The sequence below is a fragment of the Oncorhynchus mykiss genome, chromosome 5, assembly GCF_057628025.1.
Source record: "Oncorhynchus mykiss isolate SJ-2025 chromosome 5, ASM5762802v1, whole genome shotgun sequence".
Lineage (NCBI taxonomy): Eukaryota > Metazoa > Chordata > Actinopteri > Salmoniformes > Salmonidae > Oncorhynchus > Oncorhynchus mykiss.
In genome coordinates this window covers 39403368-39427056 of record NC_143026.1, presented here as the reverse complement: position 1 = coordinate 39427056, position 23689 = coordinate 39403368, and the positions used below count along the sequence as shown (strand labels likewise).

Here is a 23689-nt window from a genome sequence, read left to right as displayed (position 1 = left end):
CTTTATTTTATTATTTTCATGGTGATGGTGCGCCACCATGTAGTATCTGTTGTCAACTTGTCATTTGTTGTTTGTCATTTTTGTTGGTTCTTTTCTGTTTTAGTTTTTGATATTATAGGTGGAAGGTCCAGGATGATGGAAAGGGCTACAGTATTTTGATTCCCTAGTAGTAGAATTGTAATATGGTCAATTTTGTCTTGGGTTTGTGGTAATTTAGTTGTCCACAGTGTTTGATTACCTAGGTGTTTGCAACTCCGAGAACTCAAATCCATCGCTCATCAACTCAGTTTCAGAGAGGGCCTTGCAAAAAGCAGTGGTGAATCCATCTGTTGTCTTGTTTCTGTATGCCACTGACAGTTTTTGTAATGAACTGGATTTAGTATAACCATGTACTCTATGAACGTGATGGACGATCCGCATAAGAAAATTAATATTCAGAAAAATACAAATATGGTTTTGTGCCGTAAAGAAACCGTTTGTTGCCTGTCCCAACAAATCTGTCAAGTGCTGAATGCCAGGCTGTTTTTTGTTGTTGTTTCAGGCTAAAAAAGTAATGGGAGTAGCTCATTAGGGAAAGGGGGATACCTAGTTAGTTGTACAACTGAATGCTTTGAAATTTATCTTCCACATTTAACCTAACCCCTCTGAATCAGAGAGGTGCTGCAGTAATCGACATCCACGTCCGTCGAACAGTGGGTTAACGGCCTTGTTCAGAGTTGGAGGAACCGCTTTTAACATTGTCAGCTTGGGGATTCGATCTGGCAGCTTTTCGGTTACTGACCCAACGCTCCTCCTAACCGCCATGCTATCTGCCGCCCAAAATCAGAGCGCTCTGTTTCTGCCCGAAAGGAGAGGCGTTTGGATATTTCGCACATGCATGCGTTCAGCACTTCAACTGGTATGTGTGTACCATGTCCAAACCTATAGTTAATACGCTGGCGCTTCTTAGTGGACAGAAATTGTAATTACAGTGTCCGTTGTGCTGCAAGAACAGATTCTATCGGCTGAAAAAAAAGTGAAAAGGCCAGTCGTTTTAGTCTGGGCAACGAAATATTATGAAAAGTTCAACACCTTTGCAAATGCCATTAGTGTAGAGAGCATGTAGAAATGTACTTCTAAAGCGTATTTGAAATTACACAGGAAGTACATCCTATAACCTTTCACCCTGTTCAAAAGTGTCATGAGGCTGGCGGGCTAGCTGCTACACTTGTTTACACCGAAGACTAGAATATTTTGCTTATCACACATTGTGTTAACAATTAATTACGTCCGGACTGCTTTCTGTACGGTAAGCTGTAAGAAAAGTAGCGAACGTTATTCAACAAATCTAACTTAACGTTAGCTAGCGAACGTTAGCTCGCAGCTTAGAATAAACAGGGTTTAGCCCGCGTTTTTAGCTATTTTAGTGTTAGCAAGATGTGCTATTATGTGTTATTAACTTACTATATAACTAGTTTAGATAGCTAACTCATCCAGTTTCACAAGTTAGTTTCACACGTACTTTTATAACTTCCACCAGCCTTATTTTGATAAACAAAAGTGTTGTGTGTAACTAACTTAATTGGCTAGCTAACGTTAGCTCGCCAACGTTAACTACCTACAGAGTCATTGCAGAACGTGGTGACGGGGTTGGACAGGCTAAATAGAGCTTGCTAGTTGGCTACTCTCTGTGTTTGCCATATAATCAACCGTCTATGTCCGTACTGCCTTTCATCTGTCGTATAGTTTGCAAGTTAGGAGACATGTCTGGCCGTAAAGTTGCACCTGCGGTGACAGTCTGGTTTGTTTGTGGTTGGATTTTGACCACGGCTGACGTCACAGTGGTGCTGAAATGATATGTTCATCTTCTCATGCGAATCTCATCAGTCCCACAGTGTCAAACATGCCGTCCACCTTGGGACCCAGCAGTCCTGCTGCTGCCCTTGCGGAAGCCCTGGAGAGCTCTGGCCGGCTCATAGACAGACACCTCCAGGATGACCGCTGCTTCCCTGACCTCTCAGAGCTTCTTAATGTCCCCTCACACAGTAAGTCAAGTAATTGGCGGTGCAAGGTTACATGTTGTTCAAGTTTGTCATATCAATTAATCTCACAAGACACTTTAGCCCTGATATTTTGGCTGTAGCCAGCTTACTGTGCGTAGGGAGGCTACAGCCACATCTCAGGGCTTAGTTCACTCCCCATTCGGTGTTGCAGACATGCCATCTTTGTCTGGGGGGTCAGACATGGACTACCCTCTTCAGGGACCTGGGCTGATCAGCGTGCCAAACCTTCCTGAGCTCAGTGCAGTCCGAAGGGTTCCCCTACCCCCTGAGCTGGTGGAGCAATTCAGCCGTATCCTTTTCAGAGACTAGGGGAAGAAAAGGGGGATACCTAGTCAGTTGTACAACTGAATGCCTTCAACTGAATTGTCTTCCGCATTGAACCCAACCCTTCTGAATCAGAATACACAGAGGGAGCTGTGTCCAACTGTCCAGGTCTCACCCATATAACTCAGAAATGTCTGTGCCAGATTATGTGAATTGTGTAAAACTAACCACCATTTCAGAAAAGCTGCCTAGTCCTTAACCTTCCCCTAACAGATATGCAGTGCAATTGTATGATGGGAGTTTTTCCTGAAATCTGTCGAGCATGGCTCACCATTGACAACGATATCTTTATGTGGAATTATGAGGATGGGTGAGTACCAAGCACTCATAAATTAAGTTATTTTGTTCAAAAAAACTGGAATTATGAGGATGGGTGAGTACCAAGCACTCATAAATTAAGTTATTTTGTTCAAAAAAACATTGCAGGAGCAGTAAACATGGACCCATTTTCATTGGACACTGTCATCACTTTGTTCCACAGGGGGGACGTTGCATATTTTGACGGACTCAGTGAAACCATCCTGTCCGTGGGGCTGGTCAAACCTAAAGCAGGTAAAATGGCAACACACTTTCACCTGAGCTGTGTTTCCTATATTTAAAATTACAACAGCTCTGTAGGTGTTTGGATTCAAGGCCCAGTGCAGTCAAAAATGTGATTTTTGTATGTGTATACAGTAGAGGTCGACCGATTTATGATTTTTCAACGCCGATGCCGATTATTGGAGGACCATATAAGCCGATACCGATTAATCTGCCATTTTTTTAAATGTATTTATTGGTAATAATGACAATTACAACAACTGAATGAACACTTATTTTAACTTAATATAATACATCAATAAAATCAATTTAGCCTCAAGTAAATAATGAAACATGTTTGGTTTAAATAATGCAAAAACAAAGTGTTGGACAAGAAAGTAAAAGTGCATTATGTTCCATGTAAAATATGTGCCATGTAAGAAAGCTAACGTTTCAGTTCCTTGCTTAGAACATATGAAAGCTGGTGGTTCCTTTTAACATGAGTCTTCAATATTCCCAGGTAAGAAGTTTTAGGTTGCAGCTATTATAGGAATTATAGGACTAGTTCCCTCTATACCATTTGTATTTCATTAACCTTTGACTATTGGATGTTCTTATAGGCCCTTTAGTATTGCGAGTGTAACAGTATAGCTTCCGTCCCTCTCCTCGCTCCTCCCTGGACTCGAACCAGCAACACAACGACAATTAGCGCGTGCTAACTAGCTAGCCATTTCACTTCAGTTACACGAGCCTCATCTCGGGAGTTGATAGGCTTGAAGTCATAAACAGCGCAATGCTTGACGCACAATGAAGAGCTGCCTTCAAAACGCACGAAAATGCTGTTTGAATAAATGTTTACGCTTCTGCCTACCACCGCTCAGTCAGATACTTGTATGCTCAGTCAGATTATATGCAACGCAGGACACGCTAGATAATATCTAGTAATATCATCAACCATGTGTAGTTAACTAGTGATTATGATTGTTTTTTATAAGATAAGTTTAATGCTAGCTAGCAACTTACCTTGGCTTACTGCATTCGCGTAACAGGCAGGCAGTCTCCTTGTGGAGTGCAACGAGAGAGAGGCAGGTCGTTATTGCGTTGGACTAGTTAACTGTAAGGTTGCAAGATTGGATCACCCGAGCATACGAGGTGAAAATCTGTCGTTCTGTCCCTGAACAGGCAGTTAACCCACTGTTCCTAGGCCGTCATTGAAAATAAGAATGTGTTCTTAACTGACTTGCCTAGTTAAATAAAGATTAAATAAAGGTGTAAAAATAAAATCGGCGCCCAAAAATACCGATTTCCGATTATGAAAACATTTTAGAATACCATTCCGATTAATCGGTCGACCTCTAGTATACAGTGCCTTCGGAAAGTATTCAGACCACATTACTTTTTTTCATATTTTGTTACGTTGCAGCCGTATTCTAAAATGGATTAAATAACAAAACATCCTCTGAAATCTACACACAATACCCCATAATGACAAAGCAAAAACTGTTTTTTTATTTTTTAAATTTAGCAATGTATTAAAAATAATAAACAGAAATACCTTAAGCATTCAGACCTTTCGCAATGAGACTCGAAATTGAGCTCAGGTGCATTCTGTTTCCATTGATCATCCTTGAGATGTTTCTATAACTTGATTGGAGTCCACCTGTGGTAAATTCTTTTGATTGGACATGATTTGGAAAGGCACACCTGTCTATATAAGGTCCCACAGTTGACAGTGCATGTCAGAGCAAAAACCAAGCCATGAGGTCGATGGAATTGTCTGGAAGATCCAAGACAGGACTGTGTCGAGGTACAGATCTGGGGAAGGGTACCAAGACATTTCTGCAGTGTTGAAGGGTCCCCAAGAACACAGTGGCCTCCATCATTCTTAAATGGAAGAAGTTTGGAACTACAAGACTCTTCCTAGAGTTGGCCGCCCGGGCCGAACTGAACAATCGGGGGAGAAGGGCCTTGGTCAAGTAGGTGAACAAGAACCCGATGTCACTCGGACAGAGGTCTAAAGTTCCTCTGTGGAGATAGAGAAACTTCCAGAATGACAACCATCTCTGCAGCACCCCACCAATCAGGCCTTTGTGGTAGACTGGCCAGACGGAAGCCACTCCTCAGTAAAAGGCACATGAAAACCTGTTTGGAGTTTGCCAAAAGACACCTAACGACTCTCAGACCATGAGAAACAAGATTCTCTGGTCTAATGAAACCAAGATTAAACTCTTTGGCCTGAATGCCAAGTGTCATGTTTGGAGGTAACCTGGCACCACCCCTACAGTGAAACATGGTGGTGGCAGCATCATGCTGTGGGGATGTTTTTCAGTGGCAGAGACTTTGAGACTAGTCAGGATCAAGGCAAAGATGAACGGAGCAAAGTAAAAAGAGATCCTTGATGAAAACCCACTCCAGAGCGCTCAGGACCTCAGACTGTGACAAAGGACAAGGACCCTCAGCACACAGGCAAGACAACGCAGGAGTGGCTTCGGGACAAGTCTCTGCATGTCCTTGAGTGGCCCAGCCAGAGCCCGGACTTGAACCAGATCGAACATCTCTGGAGAGACCTGAAAATAGCTGTGCAGCAGCACTCCCCATCCAACCTGACAGAGCTTGAGAGGATCTACAGAGAAGAATGGGAGAAACTCCCCAAATGCAGGTTTGCCAAGCTTGTAGCATCATACCCAAGAAGACTCGATGCTGTAATCACTGCCAAAGGTTCTTCAACAAAGTACTGAGTAAAGGGTCTGAATACGCATGTAAATTTGATATTGACGTTTTTTTTTTTTATTTGTAATAAATGTGCAACGTTTTCTAAACCTAATTTTGCTTTGTCATTATGGGGGGGTAAAACAATTTATTCCATTTTAGAATGAGGCTGTAACCAGAGAGCTGGTTGAGAGAATGCTAAGAGTGTGCAAAGCTGTCATCAAGATGAAGGGACTTTCTTTGAAGAATCTCATATTTTTTTATTTAACACTTTTTTTGGTTACTACATGATTCCATATGTGTTATTTAATCATTTTGATGTATTCACTACTATTCTACTACTGTAGAAAATAGTGAAAAATACAGGAAAACCCTGAAATGAGTAGGTGTCCAAACCTTTGATTTGTACTGTGCATAGATATTAGGTACACCTATCTAGTACAGGGTCAGACCCCCCCCCCCCCCCCCCCCCCCCCCCCTTTGCATCCAGAATAGTCTGAATTCTCTGGGGCATGGATTCAACAATGTGTTTGTTGCCCAATTGGTATCAAGAAACCGAACGTGTGCCAGGAAAACATTCCTTACACCACCGCCACCAGCATGTACCAATGACAGCAGGCAAGATGGGTTCATGGACTCTGTAGGAGCGAGCCTTTTTTGTGAACAGGGTGGGGTACCTAATAAAACAGACCACTCCCAGACAGTCCTAGAAACATTCTTGCTTGATAAATTCCTCTTTGCTAAGAAGCTATTTTTGTGTCTTGTTTTCAATTTAAAATGGTCAAAAATCTAAGAGTAAGGTACTTAATTGTTACCCAAATATCATTTGATATTGAGATAATAAAAAAAATGGCTGCATTGGGAGAGAAAAAATGACTTAATTCTTTCCACAGGGATTTTCCAGCCACACATCCACTTCCTGTTGGTCCTAGCCACTCCTGTGGATGTAGTGATCCTGGGGCTCAGCTTCCCTAAAGCTCAAGCAGGTGAGTAATGATGATCCTCCTAGACCTGAAGCACACAACCCGGTGTCATCAATTCGACATACAGTTTTGAAATTGGTTGATTTGGTTTAGATTTATCTTTGTGTTGTTGGTATTAGTATTAAAGTCCTACTCCAGTCTCCATTTCACCTCATTTAACACCTGATTTACTTAACAGGATACTTCAGGATTTTGCCAATGAGGCCTTTATCTACTTCCCCCAAAGTCAGATTAACCCCTGGACACCATCGTTGTCTGCGTGCAGTTTTAGTGTCGTTGCTAACTAGCTCTTGTGGAATTGCTAACTAATCATGCTAGTGGATACCCATAGACTTCCAATCATTGTGCTAATGCTAGTTAGCATTGGCCCCCAAAACTACCTCTAACTTCATTCACACTTGACAGAGACAAAAATGGTATCCAGGTGTTCATCTGACTCTGGGGAAGTAGATAAAGGGGCCTCATTGCCAAAATCCCAAAGTATCCCTTTAACAAATGGCACATCTCAATAGGTCTTCCGTGTATCCTCATGACATGGCACAAGTGGGGGGTGCTCTTTTCCTTTTTTGTTCTCTATTGTTCCTCAAGCAAGAGGGGAGGCTGATGACACCACAAATTCACCATCAGTCCAAATGCTTGAATGCCCTACTCCTTGAATTTTGCAGTTGCCTGAACACTATTAAAACATATATTTTTACCCTTTAGCAGTGGTGTAAAGTACTTAAGCAGTAATTCAAAGTATGTTTTACTATTGTAGTTATCTTTACTTTACTATTTATATTTTGGACAACTTTTACTACATTCTGAAAGAAAATAATGTACTTTTTACCCAATACATTTTCTCTGACACCTAAAAGCACTCAATACATTTTGAATGCTTAGCAGGACAGGAAAATGATCCAATTCACACACTTAACAAGAGAACATCTTGGTCATCCCTACTGTAGGGCTGGGCGGTACACTGTATTTGACTATATACTGGTATTTATGCACAGACCAGTTTGGGTTGTTACTTTTCCTTCTATAACGGTATTTTAATGTTTGATTTGTTAAATGTAATACGCCGTGTTTGTGTTTCTTACATCTGCAAACAGCTAGTATTTCCTTACCAAGTTAAGCTAAATCGTGTTAGCTGGCTAGCTAACTAGCTGACAAAAGTACTGAGTCAGAGCAAACGTAGCTGGCTAATACAGCCTGATACCAGTACTGGTGGAGGCTTAAATCAGCATGTTTGTCCAACAGTATCTTCTAAATCAAAAAGGAATAGGTGAATCATGAAAATGTTGGCTATACGAATAAAGATTTAATGTAGCCAAAGATTATAGGGTCCCTAGGAAACACTGAACACCACAATAAGTCGTCCATTGCATTTTCATTCGTTGTCATGTCAAACAACACTATTCAAAGTGCCCACCATTATTTACAGTGCCTTGCGAAAGTATTCGGCCCCCTTGAACTTTGCAACCTTTTGCCACATTTCAGGCTTCAAACATAAAGATATAAAACTGTATTTTTTTTGTGAAGAATCAACAACAAGTGGGACACAATCATGAAGTGGAACAACATTTATTGGATATTTCAAACTTTAACAAATCAAAAACTGAAAAATTGGGCGTGCAAAATTATTCAGCCCCCTTAAATGAATACTTTGTAGTTCCATCTTTTGCTGCGATTACAGCTGTAAGTCGCTTGGGGTATGTCTCTATCAGTTTTGCACATCGAGAGACTGACATTTTTTCCCATTCCTCCTTGCAAAACAGCTCGAGCTCAGTGAGGTTGGATGGAGAGCATTTGTGAACAGCAGTTTTCAGTTCTTTCCACAGATTCTCGATTGGATTCAGGTCTGGACTTTGACTTGGCCATTCTAACACCTGGATATGTTTATTTTTGAACCATTCCATTGTAGATTTTGCTTTATGTTTTGGATCATTGTCTTTTGCAGACTCCATCAGGTTTTCTTCCAGAATGGTCCTGTATTTGGCTCCATCCATCTTCCCATCAATTTTAACCATCTTCCCTGTCCCTGCTGAAGAAAAGAAGGCCCAAACCATGATGCTGCCACCACCATGTTTGACAGTGGGGATGGTGTGTTCAGCTGTGTTGCTTTTACGCCAAACATAACGTTTTGCATTGTTGCCAAAAAGTTCAATTTTGGTTTCATCTGACCAGAGCACCTTCTTCCACATGTTTGGTGTGTCTCCCAGGTGGCTTGTGGCAAACTTTAAACAACACTTTTTATGGATATCTTTAAGAAATGGCTCTCTTCTTGCCACTCTTCCATAAAGGCCAGATTTGTGCAATATACGAGTGATTGTTGTCCACAGAGTCTCCCACCTCAGCTGTAGATCTCTGCAGTTCATCCAGAGTGATCATGGGCCTCTTGGCTGCATCTCTGATCAGTCTTCTCCTTCTATGAGCTGAAAGTTTAGAGGGACGGCCAGGTCTTGGTAGAGTTGCAGTGGTCTGATACTCCTTCCATTTCAATATTATCGCTTGCACAGTGCTCCTTGGGATGTTTAAAGCTTGGGAAATCTTTTTGTATCCAAATCCGGCTTTAAACTTCTTCACAACAGTATCTCGGACCTGCCTGGTGTGTTCCTTGTTCTTCATGATGCTCTCTGCGCTTTTAACGGACCTCTGAGACTATCACAGTGCAGGTGCATTTATACGGAGACTTGATTACACACAGGTGGATTGTATTTATCATCATTAGTCATTTAGGTCAACATTGGATCATTCAGAGATCCTCACTGAACTTCTGGAGAGAGTTTGCTGCACTGAAAGTAAAGGGGCTGAATAATTTTGCACGCCCAATTTTTCAGTTTTTGATTTGTTAAAAAAAGTTTGAAATATCCAATAAATGTCGTTCCACTTCATGATTGTGTCTCACTTGTTGTTGATTCTTCACAAAAAAATACAGTTTTATATCTTTATGTTTGAAGCCTGAAATGTGGCAAAAGGTCGCAAAGTTCAAGGGGGCCGAATACTTTCGCAAGGCACTGTATATTCTAACTAGAATTATAATTAAAAAATTATATTACCATGATTCCAAAAGTTCACCCAAGGGTTTTGATCTAAATCGCAATTGCGACATTTGGTTAAATAAAGCCTAGTATTTTTGCCCATATAGTGGCAGTGTGGAAATGATCTCAAATGAGTGCAGGAAATGCAGGAAATAATTTTAGGTTGAAGTTGAATTGAACAGAATAAAACAATCAGAATGGAGAAAGGCCCATTTGAAATAATTTAGAATATATGTGTTGTCACGCTCTACTCATAAAGCCAACTTAGAGCTTTTATTAATCAAAAACATAAAATACCGTCATACCGTCAAAAATTTGAAAAATACCATGATATATTTTGGCCATATCGCCCAGCCCTACCCTACTGCCTCTGATCTAGCGGACTCACTAAACACACATGCTTCGTTTGTAAATTGTGTTGGCGTGTGCCACTGGCTATCGGTTAAATAAAAAATAAAATGGTGCCGTCTGGTTTTATTAATATAAGGAATTTGAAATGATTTGTACTTTAAAACCAAATACTTTTACTAAAGTAGTATTTTACTGGATTACTTTTACTTGAGTAATTTTCTATAAAGTTATCTTTTACTTTTACTCTTACTCAAGTATGACAATTGGGTACCTTTTCCACCACTGCCCTTTAGTGTCTGTGTGTTTACTGTATTTATACCTGGGATATCGCTTTTCAACAGGAAAAGTATAAAAATCATTGGACCGTCTTTAACCCACAATGGACTACTTCAGAAATTGATTTACTCTCTCTCAACTTCTCTTTCCCTCTCCCTCTCTTTATCAGGGTTGAATGACAGCATGTCTGGAGGGATGCAGTTACTACCAGACCCGCTGTACTCCATCCCCACAGACAACACCTACCTCCTGGCCATCACCTCCACCGACCTGGGCCGCATCTTCCTGGCAGGGAAAGATGGCTGCCTGTATGAGGTAGCCTACCAGGCCGAGGCAGGCTGGTTCAGCCAACGCTGTAAGAAGATTAACCACTCCAAAAGCAGCCTGTCCTTCCTAGTCCCCTCTCTGCTCCAGTTCTCCTTCTCTGAGGACGGTAAGGATAGTTCAGAGGCTCCTTGTGGAATTGGAACTTTCTTGTGCTCTAGTTCTTGAATTGAATTTGACTATTTTTCTATCTTGGTGCCCCACAGACCCAGTAGTGCAGATTGCCATTGACAACTCCCGTAACACACTCTTCACCCGCTCAGAGAAGGGGGTTCTACAGGTACACAACCCAACTATTTGAATGGTAGCACTGTATTAAATATCAATATGTTTATTTGTTGAATAGGATGATGTTTTGGGTAGAACTTTGTCAGACATTTCAAAAGGTTGTACTATTTAGAACCGGGGTTCCCAAATTTATTTAATCTACGACCCCATTTTGATATCTGAAAATTCTCAAAACGATGTGATTAACAGCCAGTGTTTACTTTTTTATTTGGGACTATTGCAGTCAATTGCAAAACATTGTAACACTATTTCTGATTGTCTTGTCAACACACAAACACATACTTTTAATTTGGGCCTATAACAGCCAATTGCTAATTGAACTGACATAATGTATCCTATCTCATCACCACTGATGAGATCGGTGTGCTTGATTCATGTCGCATTGGAGCTGCTGAAAGTCAGGGGGCGTGGTCAACAGTGCGCACCTCATCTCTGCTGTCACATCCAACCTGGGTCAATATTTGATTTTAATGCAGACGAGAGCAATTAATCCAGCTTCACACAGATATGAGCTGGCAAAGGGTACCATGAGTTTTAACGCTCTGAGAGAGACTGCAGGGTATTCCCTTCTGAGTCAGGAACCAAAACTCCTCCGTGATGGACCCGTCAATGCTTTGTCTGCAGCATATGTCCACATGACCGCTCGAAAGGCCGCACTTGACTGTTGCACTTGAATCATTCCGATTCAAATCAAATTTAATTTGTCACATACACATGGTTATCAGATGTTAATGCGAGTGTAGCGAAATGCTTGTGCTTCTAGTTCCGACAATGCAGTAATAACCAACAAGTAATCTAGCTAACAATTCCAAAACTACTACCTTATAGACACAAGTGTAAGGGGATAAAGAATATGTACATAAGGATATATGAATGAGTGATGGTACAGAGCGGCATAGGCAAGATACAGTAGATGGTATTGAGTGCAGTATATACATATGAGATGAGTATGTAAACAAAGTGGCATAGTTAAAGTGGCTAGTGATACATGTATTACATAAAGATGCAGTAGATGATATAGAGTACAGTATATACGTGTACATATGAGATGAATAATGTAGGGTATGTAAACATTATATTAGGTAGCATTGTTTAAAGTGGCTAGTGATATATTTTACATCATTTCCCATCAATTCCCATTATTAAAGTGGCTGGAGTTGAGTCAGTGTGTTGGCAGCAGCCACTCAATGTTAGTGGTGGTTGTTTAACAGTCTGATGGCCTTGAGTTACAAGCTCATTTCCGCCCGATCTAAGGGTACTCTGGTTGAGTTTTAGATTTGAATAGTTTTCATTTAGATTTTTAAGTTTAACCACGTTACAGTGATTTTGAGATACAATGACGATAGGTCATTTGAATGCGCAAAAAAATCTGGATTTTGGAAATTCTCCCACGACCCCATTTTCATATCAGACGACTCCACGTGGGGTTGCGACCCCTAGTTTGGGAAACGCTGAATTAGGACCTTGAGTTAAAAGCTGATGATGTCTGTTCCAGGTGTATGATCTGGGTGTAGATGGGCAGGGTATGAGCCGTGTGGCGGCCATGTCACAGAGTTCCATCGTGGCTGCAGCAGGAAACGTTGCCAGGTTTGTCAGCTACTCCTCACCTCTGGTTAAATCCAGGGTGCTAGTGAATGGTTCAGATGGTCAACGCTCATCACTGCTTAAGAACAAATCAAAATGAATTTCTTTGTTCTTTTACATCGCTCCCTATAGGACCATAGATCGCTCTGTGTTTAAACCCATCATTCAGATCTCTGTGATAGACAGATCGGAGTCGTCCGACTGCCACCTGCTGGCTGTCACTCATGCAGGTAAGGAGACGGACTGACATGGGAGAGGAAATAGAGGCCGTACTGACATTATTTTCATTGCAGAATAAGTATCTACAAAGACCTTATGTAGGTCTCTATCTCTGCTTGTAGGAGTGCGTCTCTACTTCAGCACCGCTCCCTTTGCCCCACCACATGCCAAGCAGCCAGGGGCACGCCCTTGTCTGCTTGCTCTGGTCCATGTCCGCCTGCCTCCAGGCTTCTCTGCGTCCTCCACCCTGCAGAAGCCTGCCAAGGTCCACAAGGCTCTGCACAGCAAAGGTAAAAGCCACTCTGCAGTCTATACGCTATCCTGTAATAAACCTAAAGGTTTACTCGTGTGTCTCTGGTGTTAATCCCTACAGGAGTTCTCCTGATGGCAGCGTCTGAGACTGAGGACAGTGACATCCTGTGGTGCATCAACCACGACTCCTTCCCCTTTAAGAAACCCCTGATGGAGGCTCAGGTGGGAGCTGAGGGAGTGAGGGTCATAGTTAATTAGAGATGTAAAACCCCATCTGCTTTGGAGTTGAAATTAGACACACTACTATGTGTAGTCAAAACCCCGGCTTACTTTGCAATGCATATGCTATGATTTAGTTTCTTTTTAAATGTAGTATTTGTTTGGCTTCAGAGCATTAAAGTTCTATTGTCTGTGTATATCATTGCAGATGATGTCCAATGTAGATGGCCACTCCTGGGCGCTTTGTGCCATCAAGGAGGAGAAGGCACCTAAAATCTCTACCCCCCTGAATAAGGATCAGGTTCCCCTCACTGACTCTCCTGTCGTGGTGCAGCAACACAATGTCCCTCCGCAGAAATTTGTCCTTCTCTCTGCCAAGGTACAGTCAAGATTTTACGGCTTAGTATGGCACTGTAAATTCACACGGTCAATGAAACCTGTGCAGTCCTGTCTGTCATTTTGTGAACAAACGTCTATACACGGGTTGTTATTCATGGTTTTCCAGGGAAGTCACATCTTCCACAAGTTGCGGCCGGTGGACCAGCTGCGCCACCTACTGGTGAGCGGTACTGGTGGAGAGAGTGAAGAAGTCGAACGCTTCTTCAAACTGCACAGGGTATGAATCTCATTACTCATTGTCTTGTTACTGCAAGCACTGCTACACACACTCTTTATTTCTGTGTTGATCTAACCCTCTTCACCTCAGGAGGAGCAGGCGTGTGCCACTGCTCTGATAGTAGCCTGTTCCAGTGCTGCCTGCGACAGAGAGGTGTCTCAGTGGGCCACCAGAGCCTTCTTCAGGTATGGAGGAGAGGCTCAGATGAGGTTCCCCTCGGCTCATTCTGCTCCTAGCAACGTCGGCGCTCTGTTCGGCTCTCCTGTACCAGGTGAGGCGCATCTGAGGCAGGATTTCTGCTTAAAGCCAAATTCCCATTAGTTGGAGCATGGCAATAATGCCCTAGTCAAAATCCCCTGTATAAGTTTTACACAGTGCATTGCAATTAGACTGCTCATCACTTGTCTTACTCCCTGCCTGCCTGTTGTTTTAGGGTCCCCTATGCCGGTTGGTAGCAGTCCAATGCATAACCCTAGTTTCTTAGCAACGCCTGTTCCAGGTACACAGCCCTTTTTCTTTTTTTTGCAGAGTGCCTTGCCCATCGACAGTACTCAACACATTCACCCACTGAATATTAACAACATTCAAGTGTTTAATGTTTGTGTGTGTGTGTGCCCTGACAACAATCTCTCAGGTATGATGCCCCAGAGTGTGTCTACGCCCTATATACCAGCCACGCCCATGCCCTCCGCCCCCATCACTGGCATGTCTTCTGGGCCAGAGGTGGTCTTCTCAGGGAAGCACAATGGCATCAGTGTCTACTTCGCACGCATAATGGGGTCAGTCCCTTCACCTGGATAGCGTACTGTACTCAGGTCTCACTTCCAGACTCGGGGAAATGCATTTAAAAAAATAAATTTACTTTGTACTGGACTGAGAGACATTACTCATATGTTTCACTTATAGCATGACTTGAGTGGCTTTACTAACTTGTGAACGTTATTGATTAACAGTAATATCTGGGACGGGAGTCTTGCTGTTGAGAAGACCATCAGTAAAGGAAATCAGGCTGTCAGTATTGTGAGTATTGCATTAACAGCATATTATAGTCCTCCTTTGCAAGTTAATTTGAGGATGATCAATCTCTCTCTCTCTGCCCCAGTTGGAGAGCACAGCCAGCTCATCTGATCTGGAGTCAGTTCTTCTGGAGCTCCGTGGTCTGAAGGACTTCCTGGATAAGAACTCCCAGTTCAGCCCCTCGTCTCTGGGGGCAGCCAGGTAAGACAGAGCCTTGGACCCTGCCTCTCCCTATGGCCAAGACCTGGGCTGGCTGCTTTATGGGAGGTACTATATATCCACACTTCTATGGTCATCTAGTGAAATAAATAGTATTTGATTTGCATGTTGAACTCCACGCATCTGCAGTTTCAGCTCTCCAGCCAATCTGCAGCAGCGTCTGCTGGGCTTCATGCGGCCTGATGGAGGAGCCAGTTCTCAGCAGGTCCAGCAGGAACTCCAGAGGAAGTACCACAGTAAGTAATGTGTGGATGTTAAACTGCCATTCCAAATCCACGAGCAACTAGAATGACCGCATTGTTGGAGTAGAATCCTAACACCAATGAGAAAACACTATACTTATATTTTGTGGTCTCTGTACTTTGTGACTACGGTTTCTCTCTCTTCCCTGTCCACAGCCGAGGCTCAGGCCTATGAGAAGATGTCCCTGCAGGGTATCCAGCAGCTGGTGCATCGCTCCTGTCAGACCCTGGCACTGTGGAAGCTGCTGTGTGACCACCAGTTTAGCCTCATCATCTCTGAACTACCCATGGTAAGCTTCCAGCACCAATGACCTCACTGGGGACTGGTTTCCCGGACACAGATTAAGCCTAGTCCATTCTCCGTTGGGATAGATTTTTAATCCAGGACCAGGCTTAATCTGTCCGGGAAACCAGCGCTGGATATTCAGGATGTGCAGGATTACATTGTGCTGTCAGTCAGACTAATTCATCTAATTGGTTAATCATCAACACACACTCCCCTCCGTATTTATTTGAACAGTGAAGTTAAAATGTGTAAATTTGTGTCTATACTCCAGCATTTTTGGATTTGAGATCAAATGTTTAAAATGAGGTGACAGTACAACATGTCACCACCGTTCATTAGAGGGTATTTTAATAGATATCTGTTTAACCTTTTACAAATGTAAGCACTTTAGGTATCTAGTCTCCCCCCAAAATTGGTAACCTCCCCTATTATTGGTAATGCCGAGAGGTTAGCGTTTTGGTGGGGTATGGTCTTTTTTCCTCTAACTTTCTCACTCATCATTAGTCATGATTACCAGTAACCATGGCAGCATCCACATTTAATGTAGACGTGTTCAGGAACATCTATTATTTACGATAAAAGTGACTCCAAAATGACAATACATTATTTACCGTTAATTTGTATTGGGCACAACATAATCCGAAATGCAACCAAAACGAACTGCAAACGCATCCAAGACCGTTTGGAGTCACAAGCTTGATGCAGTTAAGGAATGATGGGAATATGGGACCAAATACTACACTTAACTATACTGAACAAAAATATAAATGCAACATGCAAAGTGTTGATCACATGTTTCATGAGCTGAAATATAAGTTCCCAGAAATGTTCCATATGAACAAAAAGCTTATTTCTCTCAAATGATATGGGACAATAAAAGGCCACTAAAATGTGCAGTTTTGTTACACAACACAATGCCACAGATGTTTTGAGGGAGCGGGCAATTAGCATGCTGACTGCTGGAATGTTCACCAGAGCTGTTGCTATGTATGAACATTCCCTCAAATAAAAGGTGACATTTTGTATTGTCACAGCATATGAAACATTTGATCTCAGATCCAAAATGGTGGAGTATAGAGACAAATGTCTACATTTTAGCTTCACTGTCCAAATCAATATGGAGGAAGGTGTATTTCTGAAGTCTTTTGTAAAGATGTCTCCCTTGTCTCCTGCTTGTAACCCGTGTGGGACTTGTAATAGGAGTTCCAGGACCAGATGAAGGGGGCGAGTTTTAAGGACGTCGTGATCCGGGGTCGAGAGCTGACCGGAGCTCTGATCACAGCCCTCATCAACGTCTACATCAAAGACTCCGCCTCTGTCGACGCCATCAGCAACCACCTTAGAGACATCTGTCCTTTGCTGTACAGCAGCGACGACAGCGTCTGCTCAAAGGTAGTCTACAAACACGCGCTGTGTTATTGTCTATATGACAGGGAAGATGCCCATCCGATTTTGACTACAAGGTTAATTCCCATCTGCAGTCCCTGGGCAAAGTTTGATAGCATCCACTGTTGCCTCCTCGGTCCTCTTTTTCCCTTTACAAATGTATCTCAGAACTACATCTCCCCCTCCCTCTGTCCCTCCTAGGCTAATGAGTTGCTGCAGGGCTCCAGACAGATCCAGACTAAGATCGATAAGGAGAGAACACTGAGAGAGTCACTACAACTCTACCAGCTGATTAGCCAACACACAGACCTGCCACTGGTCTGCTCCCAGTACAGACAGGGTAAGGCTCCACACACACCTTGGCCATCACACTAATACTATTTGAAATGTCCTTGACTCTTCATGCTTAGTGTGGATGGGATGCTAAGTGTGTTTTTCCTCTCTCTCTCTCAGTGCGTTTTTATGAGGGGGTGCTTGAGCTGTGCCTGACTGCAGCGGATAAGAAGGATCCTCAGAGGCTGGGACCTCACTTCTATAAGAACGGAGAACCAGAGGAGGACCAGGCTGGAGCACTGGCCTTCCAGGAGAGGTAACTTAACCACCTGTTCACGTTGATCATGAGACTGTGGTAATAGATATCTGCTAAGGGACGTCCTGGCCCTTTTATTTTCTCCCTTGTGCTGACAGACTGACCACCCCCTCGTCTCCTCCTGTAGGTTGTCATGTTATAAGTGCATCACAGACACCATGCAGGAGCTGGTGAACCAGAGTAAAGCGGCTCCTCAGTCTCCCAGTGTCCCTAAGCAGCCAGGACCCCCTGTTATGACCTCTGACCCCAACATGCTGAGTAATGAGGATGCCACCGCCCACGTAAGTGCTGCGTGGAGGAGACTGTAACCCCCAATAACAATAATAGGAATTTGTTTACAAAAATAATAATTTCATTATTTTTTTAGTATAAGGCTGAAAATGTTTAGGTCCAAAGATTTTGCCCTCAATTCATTCATGCTATGGATGAGCTGTCTCATGATCTTCTCGTTCTATCCGGCAGTTTGAGCAGGTCATTGGTCTGGCCCAGAGGTCACAGGATGAACTCTTCCACATAGCCCTCTACAACTGGCTGATACAGGCTGACCTCACCGACAAGCTTCTGGAGGTAAGAACCTTCTGGCATTGTTCCACAGTCACTGCCTGAGATGCCTGGTTCTGTACTTTATAGTGGATGAGTATATTGCATTACACTGATCTTTCATTGTGGTTTATTATCGTCTCTCTCTGTCCTCTATCCAGGTGAACTCTCCATACCTGGAGGAACACCTGATGCACATGATCAAGCAGGACCAGAGTAAGGTGCGGAACATGGACCTGCTGTGGCGGTACTATGAGAAGAGCCGTAGCTTTGGCAAGGCAGCTCACGTCCTGGCCAGGCTCGCTGACATGCACAGGTACGATCTAACAGGCCCCCCCCTGAGTCTTGATGGGCCATTTCCACACACTGTGTGACTCAGTGATAGAGCCCGGCGCTACCACTGACATATGAAAATGGCCTCATTCATGTAGATTCTGAGCGACGTTAAAAGGGAGTGCGAACATATTATACGTGTGTCTGTCTGTGTGCAGTACTGAGATCTCCCTGAAGCAGAGGCTGGAGTACATCTCCAGGGCCATCCTGTCAGCCAAGAGTTCCTCCTGCATCTCTGCTCAAGGAGCTGAAGGGGAGTTCCTGCATGAGCTGGAGGAGAAGATGGAGGTACGGGGGAGGGGAAATAACTCCTCGCTGAATTTTTAGGTTTTGGCCCCTTTTTGACAAGGTTTAGATTTGTGCTCTGTCAACTCGAGCTGATATTGTTGGTCCTGCCTCCCAGGTGGTGCGTATTCAGGTCCAGATCCAGGAGACTCTGAGCAGACGTTACTCCCAGCATCCCTCTGTACAGGGAGCCATGTCACAACTGGATTCCGAGCTTATGGACATCACCAAGGTAACGGTGCATGGATATCTAACATTGCCCCTCACTCCAATAGTTCTGTTTGGTAATACATTTTCCTCCCATACAGTAAATGTTTTAATACCCCTGTCCTTTGTCCTCCTGTCTAGCTGTATGGGGAGTTTGCAGATCACTTCCGGTTGTCTGAATGCAAACTGGCCATCATCCACTGTGCTGGTCACTCTGACCCCATCCTGGTGCACTCTCTGTGGCAGGAGATCATGGAGAAAGGTGTGTACAGACAAGTGCTCCTGACGTTATCCATTCGTGTTTGTCTCTTGAGTAGTTAAGGAATAGACCTAACTACTCAGAAACTGGGTGGTTGGTTACGGGTAGTCTTACAAAGCTATACATAGTTCTCAATATTTTACCAATATGTTAATTTCTCTGATCATAAAAACTAGATTCTATCTAGATGTATAGCTTTGTAAGACTATAAATGGCCTACCACTCAGTTTTGGAGTAGTTAGGTCTATTCCCCTGCTTTTGAGAGGAGCTGGATACTGTACCGGGAGACTTCACGGAATTGCGCCACGCTAACAATATGCTAGCTTCAATCATCTCCAAACTGCACTCGGACATAATGATATCCATGAGTTCATCTGGCTCTGGGTAATTAGATAAACAACCTAAATCTAGAATTCTGTTATTTGTCCTTTATTCCAGAGCTGGGTGACAGTGTGGCCATGAGTCCAGCTGACAGGATGAGAGCTCTGAGTCTCAAACTGGTGTCTCTGGGGAAAATCTACGCCGGAACACCCAGATACTTTCCACTAGGTAAAACCACATGCCTAATTTAATTTATTCAGCCAATTCTCTGATTGTCCTCTATGTAAGACATCCATACTGAGTGTAATTACATTAGCAGTTCATTATGTCAACATGTATGTCTCTAAGGTGTTATGTCTATAGGGTCTGGACGTTTCATCTGTAATTGCTTCATTATCCACCAACACCTGTCCTAGGTTGTCTCCTACCATTGAACTACAGAGATGGGCAAATTGTTTAATGTACAGTACTTTTCCACTGTCTTGTCTCCAGAATTCCTGGTGAAGTTTTTGGAGCAGGAGGTGTGTCATCTGAATTGGGACGTGGGCTTTGTCACCTTCACCATGCAGGAGATAGGAGTACAGCTCCCCCGTCTGCTGGAGGTCTACGACCAACTCTTCAAGACACGGGTATGTCTCTCAATTAAATTCGATGACCATTATTCATCCCGGAGGGGCAATTATTGCTGGCAGTTTTGGGATACAAATAGATAAAGATACTCTTCATAATAAAGGGTTATTATAAAATCATATTTTACACCTGTTCAACTTGAGCATTATTTGATTAATTAATAAGGTTCTGTCGACCTTAAGACTGAATGTCTCGAACTGTGGCTGTGTCACCCAGGATCCGTGTTGGCAGCGTCTGAAGAAACCTCTCCACCTGGTAGAGTGTATACATGTGTTGCTGTCAGGATACGTAGAGGACCCCAGCAGAGTACCAACATATGACCGGTAACTAACCAATCACCACGTGTGCTAACCGTCGCTGCTCTCTTCATTAGGCCGTGCTTCTCATTTGAAAACATATCAACCCGTATACGTACGTAGTCATGACAATTATTGTTTGTAAACATGTTTAAAATGTATCTCTAATTTATCTAATACACTCCGTCTAACTCCTATTCCTCCTTCCCCATCTTGTCAGACGGCGGTTCACTAATGTGTGTCTGGATAACATCTGTGGTTACCTGGTGGAGCTGCAGTCCCTGAGTCCTAACTCTACCCTGCGGCTCACCATCGGCAACTTCAAGGCCCTGCAGGCCAAGCTGGAGAAAGTTCACTGAGGAGGTTCCCAGGGGTCACAGGAAGATCAGCAAGTAAAGAGACCGAATGAAACCGGTTTACAGTTCTGAATAACATGACTCTTCTGTATATCTCTTGTTCTGGCTGGTTTTTGATAGTGGAGTGATATTGAGAATACAGTTCGGTCTCTCAGACTGCAGTTGCGTCGCAAAGGACTACACCCCCGCATTTCTCATGAAGGGGTTATTGACCAGCTCACTACACCCATGTCTTCAGACTTTTTACATCCTATTTTTAACTTATTTTATAAGTACAGTATGCATTTGTTTTGTGACATAAGCCTAGAAGTGAAGACAACTTATTGGTGTCTGTCTGAGGGAATTGCATTAGTTTCACAAATGAATGTTAGGTAAACATGAACTGTTGTCACACACAGAATTAGGGGACAATACTTTACAGGGATGGGATTGTCATTTACATATGGAGTTACTGTACTTATGTGGGTAAAATATATAGAATGTACGTATGTAGAGGAGAAATGCACTTACATGATGGCTGGATATCGTGCTGATATCATTCATGAGTGTCTTTCCTTCTACATGCCTGCCATGATTCAGGCCTAAGTATTTGTTCCATGGACATTAGCCTCTGATGCGAGCTGAGGACGCTGTCTTAATCACTCCACTCATTTAAACCCAGATTAATCCCCCCCCCCACTGTTTAGATGTCAAGAAGACTGTTAAGCTGACAGTATTTGGCTTTCTGTACCACTCAACCTCTCCGTAATACAGAGTAAAATATTGGTACTCCTTACATTATGTTAAGAATGCCTTCTCTGCCAAAGGTTTGTAATAACTTAACCTTACTTTTACATGTTTTGTTAGTATTTCTTATTTTTCTGAATGACTTAACACCTTAATCAGTGTGTCTGCTTTTGGCTGACTAGTTAAATGGCATTTATTTGACTGTATGAGTGTTGTACTCAACTGAGATTTCAGGGATGAGACAGAAATCCTCGATCCATGCCTTGTATAAGGGTGCTGTTCAAACAGTTTTACTCTGAGAACTCAGGCCTGCAGTGAGCAATTTTATCAAATAAGCCAATTTTACATGCATAGAATAATTTCAATTTGTCATAGTTTTTTTGTTTAAGATTGTATTGGAAAAAAATGTATAATAAAATTTGCAACCTGTTCAGTATATAAAAAAATAAACACTTTGATTTGAACTCTTTGCACAAGTGAATGTTCACAGATATCCATGTATGGGTCCTGTTGTGATATAAACTGTCCAGTGTATCTAGTTCATCCATCTAGTACTGGGTGAGACGCCTCCACAACAGCCTGAATTATTCAGGGCATGGACATGTCGCTCAATTGGTATCAAGGGACCTAACGTCTGCCAGAAACATTACAATACCGGCCCCAGCCTGTAGTGTTGATACCAGGCCGGATGGGGCCTTGGAATCATGCTGCTTACGCCAAATCCTGACTGCCATCAGCATGATGCAACAGGAACCGGGAATTGTCAAACCAGGTCATGTTTTGTCCAGTGATGGTGATCGTGTGCCCAATGGAGCCGCTTGTTGTTCTTAGTTGATAGGAGTGGAACCCGGTGTGGTCGTCTGCTGCAATAGCCCATTCGTGACAAGGACCGACGAGTTGTCCGTTCCGAGATGCCATTCTGCGCACCACTTGTACTGCGCTGTTATTTGCCTGTTTGTGGCCTGCCTGTTAGCTTGCACGATTCTTGCCATTCTCGTTTGACCTCTCATCAACGAGCTGTTTTCGCCCACAGGACTGACGCTGACCGGATGTTTTTTGTTTGGCACCATTCTCAGGACACACTAGACATGGTCATGCGTTAAAAGCCCAGGAGGACAGCCGTTCCTGAAATACTGGACCAGTGCGCCTGGCAGCAATCATACCATTCTAAAAGTTGCTTGGGTCACTCGTTTTGCCCATTCTGATGTTAAATCAAACAGTAACTGGATGCCTGTCTGCCTGCTTTGACTCACTGTCTGTAGGAGTGAACCGTTTTCGTTAAGGGAGTGGTGTACTTCATTGACCACGGAGTATTCAAAGTATTCAAACCCCTTGACCTTCCACATTTTGTTATGTTACAGCCTTATTCTAAAATGGATTAAATAAATAAGAATCCTCAGAAATCTACACACAATACCCTAATGACAAAGCGAGAACAGGTTAAGATTTTTGTTAAGTTATAAAAAAAATAAACATACCTTATTTACTTAAGCATTCAGACCCTTTGCAATGAGACCTGAAATTAAGCTTGTTTCCATTGATCATCCTTGAGCTGTTTCTACAATTTTATTGGAGTCCCCCTGTGGTCAATGCAATTGATTGGACATAATATGTAAAGGCACACACCTGTCTATATAAGGTCCCATGTCAGAGCAAAAAACAATTTGAAGGAATTGTCCGTAGAGCTCCGAGACAGGATTGGGTCGAGGCACAGATCTGGGGAAGGGTACCAAAAAATGTCTGCAGCATTGAAGGTCCCCAAAAACACAGTGGCCTCCATCATTCTTAAATGGAAGACGTTTGGAACTACCAAGACTCTTCCTAGAGCTGGATGCCCGGCCAAACTGAGCAATCGGGGGAGAAGGGCCTTGGTCAGGCAGGTGACCAAGATCCCGATGGTTACTCTGAAAGAGCGCCAGAGTACCTCTGTGGAGATGGGAGAACCTTCCAGAAGGACAACCATCTCTGCAGCACTCCACCAATCAGGCCTTTATGGTAGAGTGGCCAGACGGAAGCCACTCCTCAGTAAAAGGCACATGACAGCCTGCTTGGAGTTTTCCAAAAGGCACATAAACACTCTCAGACCATGAAAAACAAGATTCTCTGGTCTGATGAAACCAAGATTGAGCTCTTTGGCCTGAATACCAAGCATAACATCTGTAGGAAACTTAGCACCATCCCTACGGTGAAGCATGCTGGTGGCAGCATCATGCTGTGGGGATCAAGGCAAAGATGAGCGGAGCAAAGTACAGAGAGATCCTTAATGAA

General features: G+C 43.1%; 1 protein-coding gene across 2 annotated transcripts; it reads left to right on the top strand.

Annotated features, from left to right (window-relative positions):
* Positions 1 to 956: 956 nt before the first annotated feature.
* Positions 957 to 21885, top strand: nup155 (nucleoporin 155). Of its 2 annotated transcripts, XM_021602779.3 has the most exons (34): positions 957 to 1288; positions 1867 to 2024; positions 2194 to 2331; positions 2580 to 2676; positions 2848 to 2918; positions 6488 to 6580; positions 10397 to 10660; positions 10758 to 10831; positions 12335 to 12426; positions 12556 to 12653; positions 12765 to 12932; positions 13016 to 13116; positions 13322 to 13492; positions 13619 to 13729; positions 13820 to 14000; positions 14163 to 14228; positions 14364 to 14508; positions 14683 to 14749; positions 14832 to 14947; positions 15095 to 15201; positions 15364 to 15497; positions 16694 to 16885; positions 17081 to 17219; positions 17333 to 17468; positions 17596 to 17749; positions 17931 to 18035; positions 18170 to 18324; positions 18500 to 18629; positions 18745 to 18858; positions 18975 to 19095; positions 19531 to 19641; positions 19906 to 20042; positions 20260 to 20366; positions 20560 to 21885. In XM_021602779.3, the coding sequence occupies exons 2-34, from the start codon at positions 1883 to 1885 to the stop codon at positions 20696 to 20698; spliced, it is 4176 nt and encodes a 1391-aa protein (XP_021458454.2). In that variant the 5' UTR covers positions 957 to 1288; positions 1867 to 1882; the 3' UTR covers positions 20699 to 21885. The 2 variants fall into 2 exon arrangements, with proteins under 2 accessions (XP_021458454.2, XP_090090919.1); XM_090234793.1 differs by lacking the exon at positions 957 to 1288 and having other exon boundaries at positions 2580 to 2739.
* The last annotated feature ends 1804 nt before the right edge of the window (positions 21886 to 23689 follow it).

What these genes read in the sequence shown, in the direction of transcription:
- nup155 (XM_021602779.3), top strand. Translation starts at nt 1,883, where the DNA reads ATGCCGTCCACCTTGGGACCCAGCAGTCCTGCTGCTGCCCTTGCGGAA. An exon ending in ATGAGGATGCCACCGCCCAC is followed by an intron (nt 17,750 to 17,930) that starts GTAAGTGCTGCG and finishes TCTATCCGGCAG; the next exon opens with TTTGAGCAGGTCATTGGTCT. An exon ending in GCAGGAGATCATGGAGAAAG is followed by an intron (nt 19,096 to 19,530) that starts GTGTGTACAGAC and finishes CCTTTATTCCAG; the next exon opens with AGCTGGGTGACAGTGTGGCC.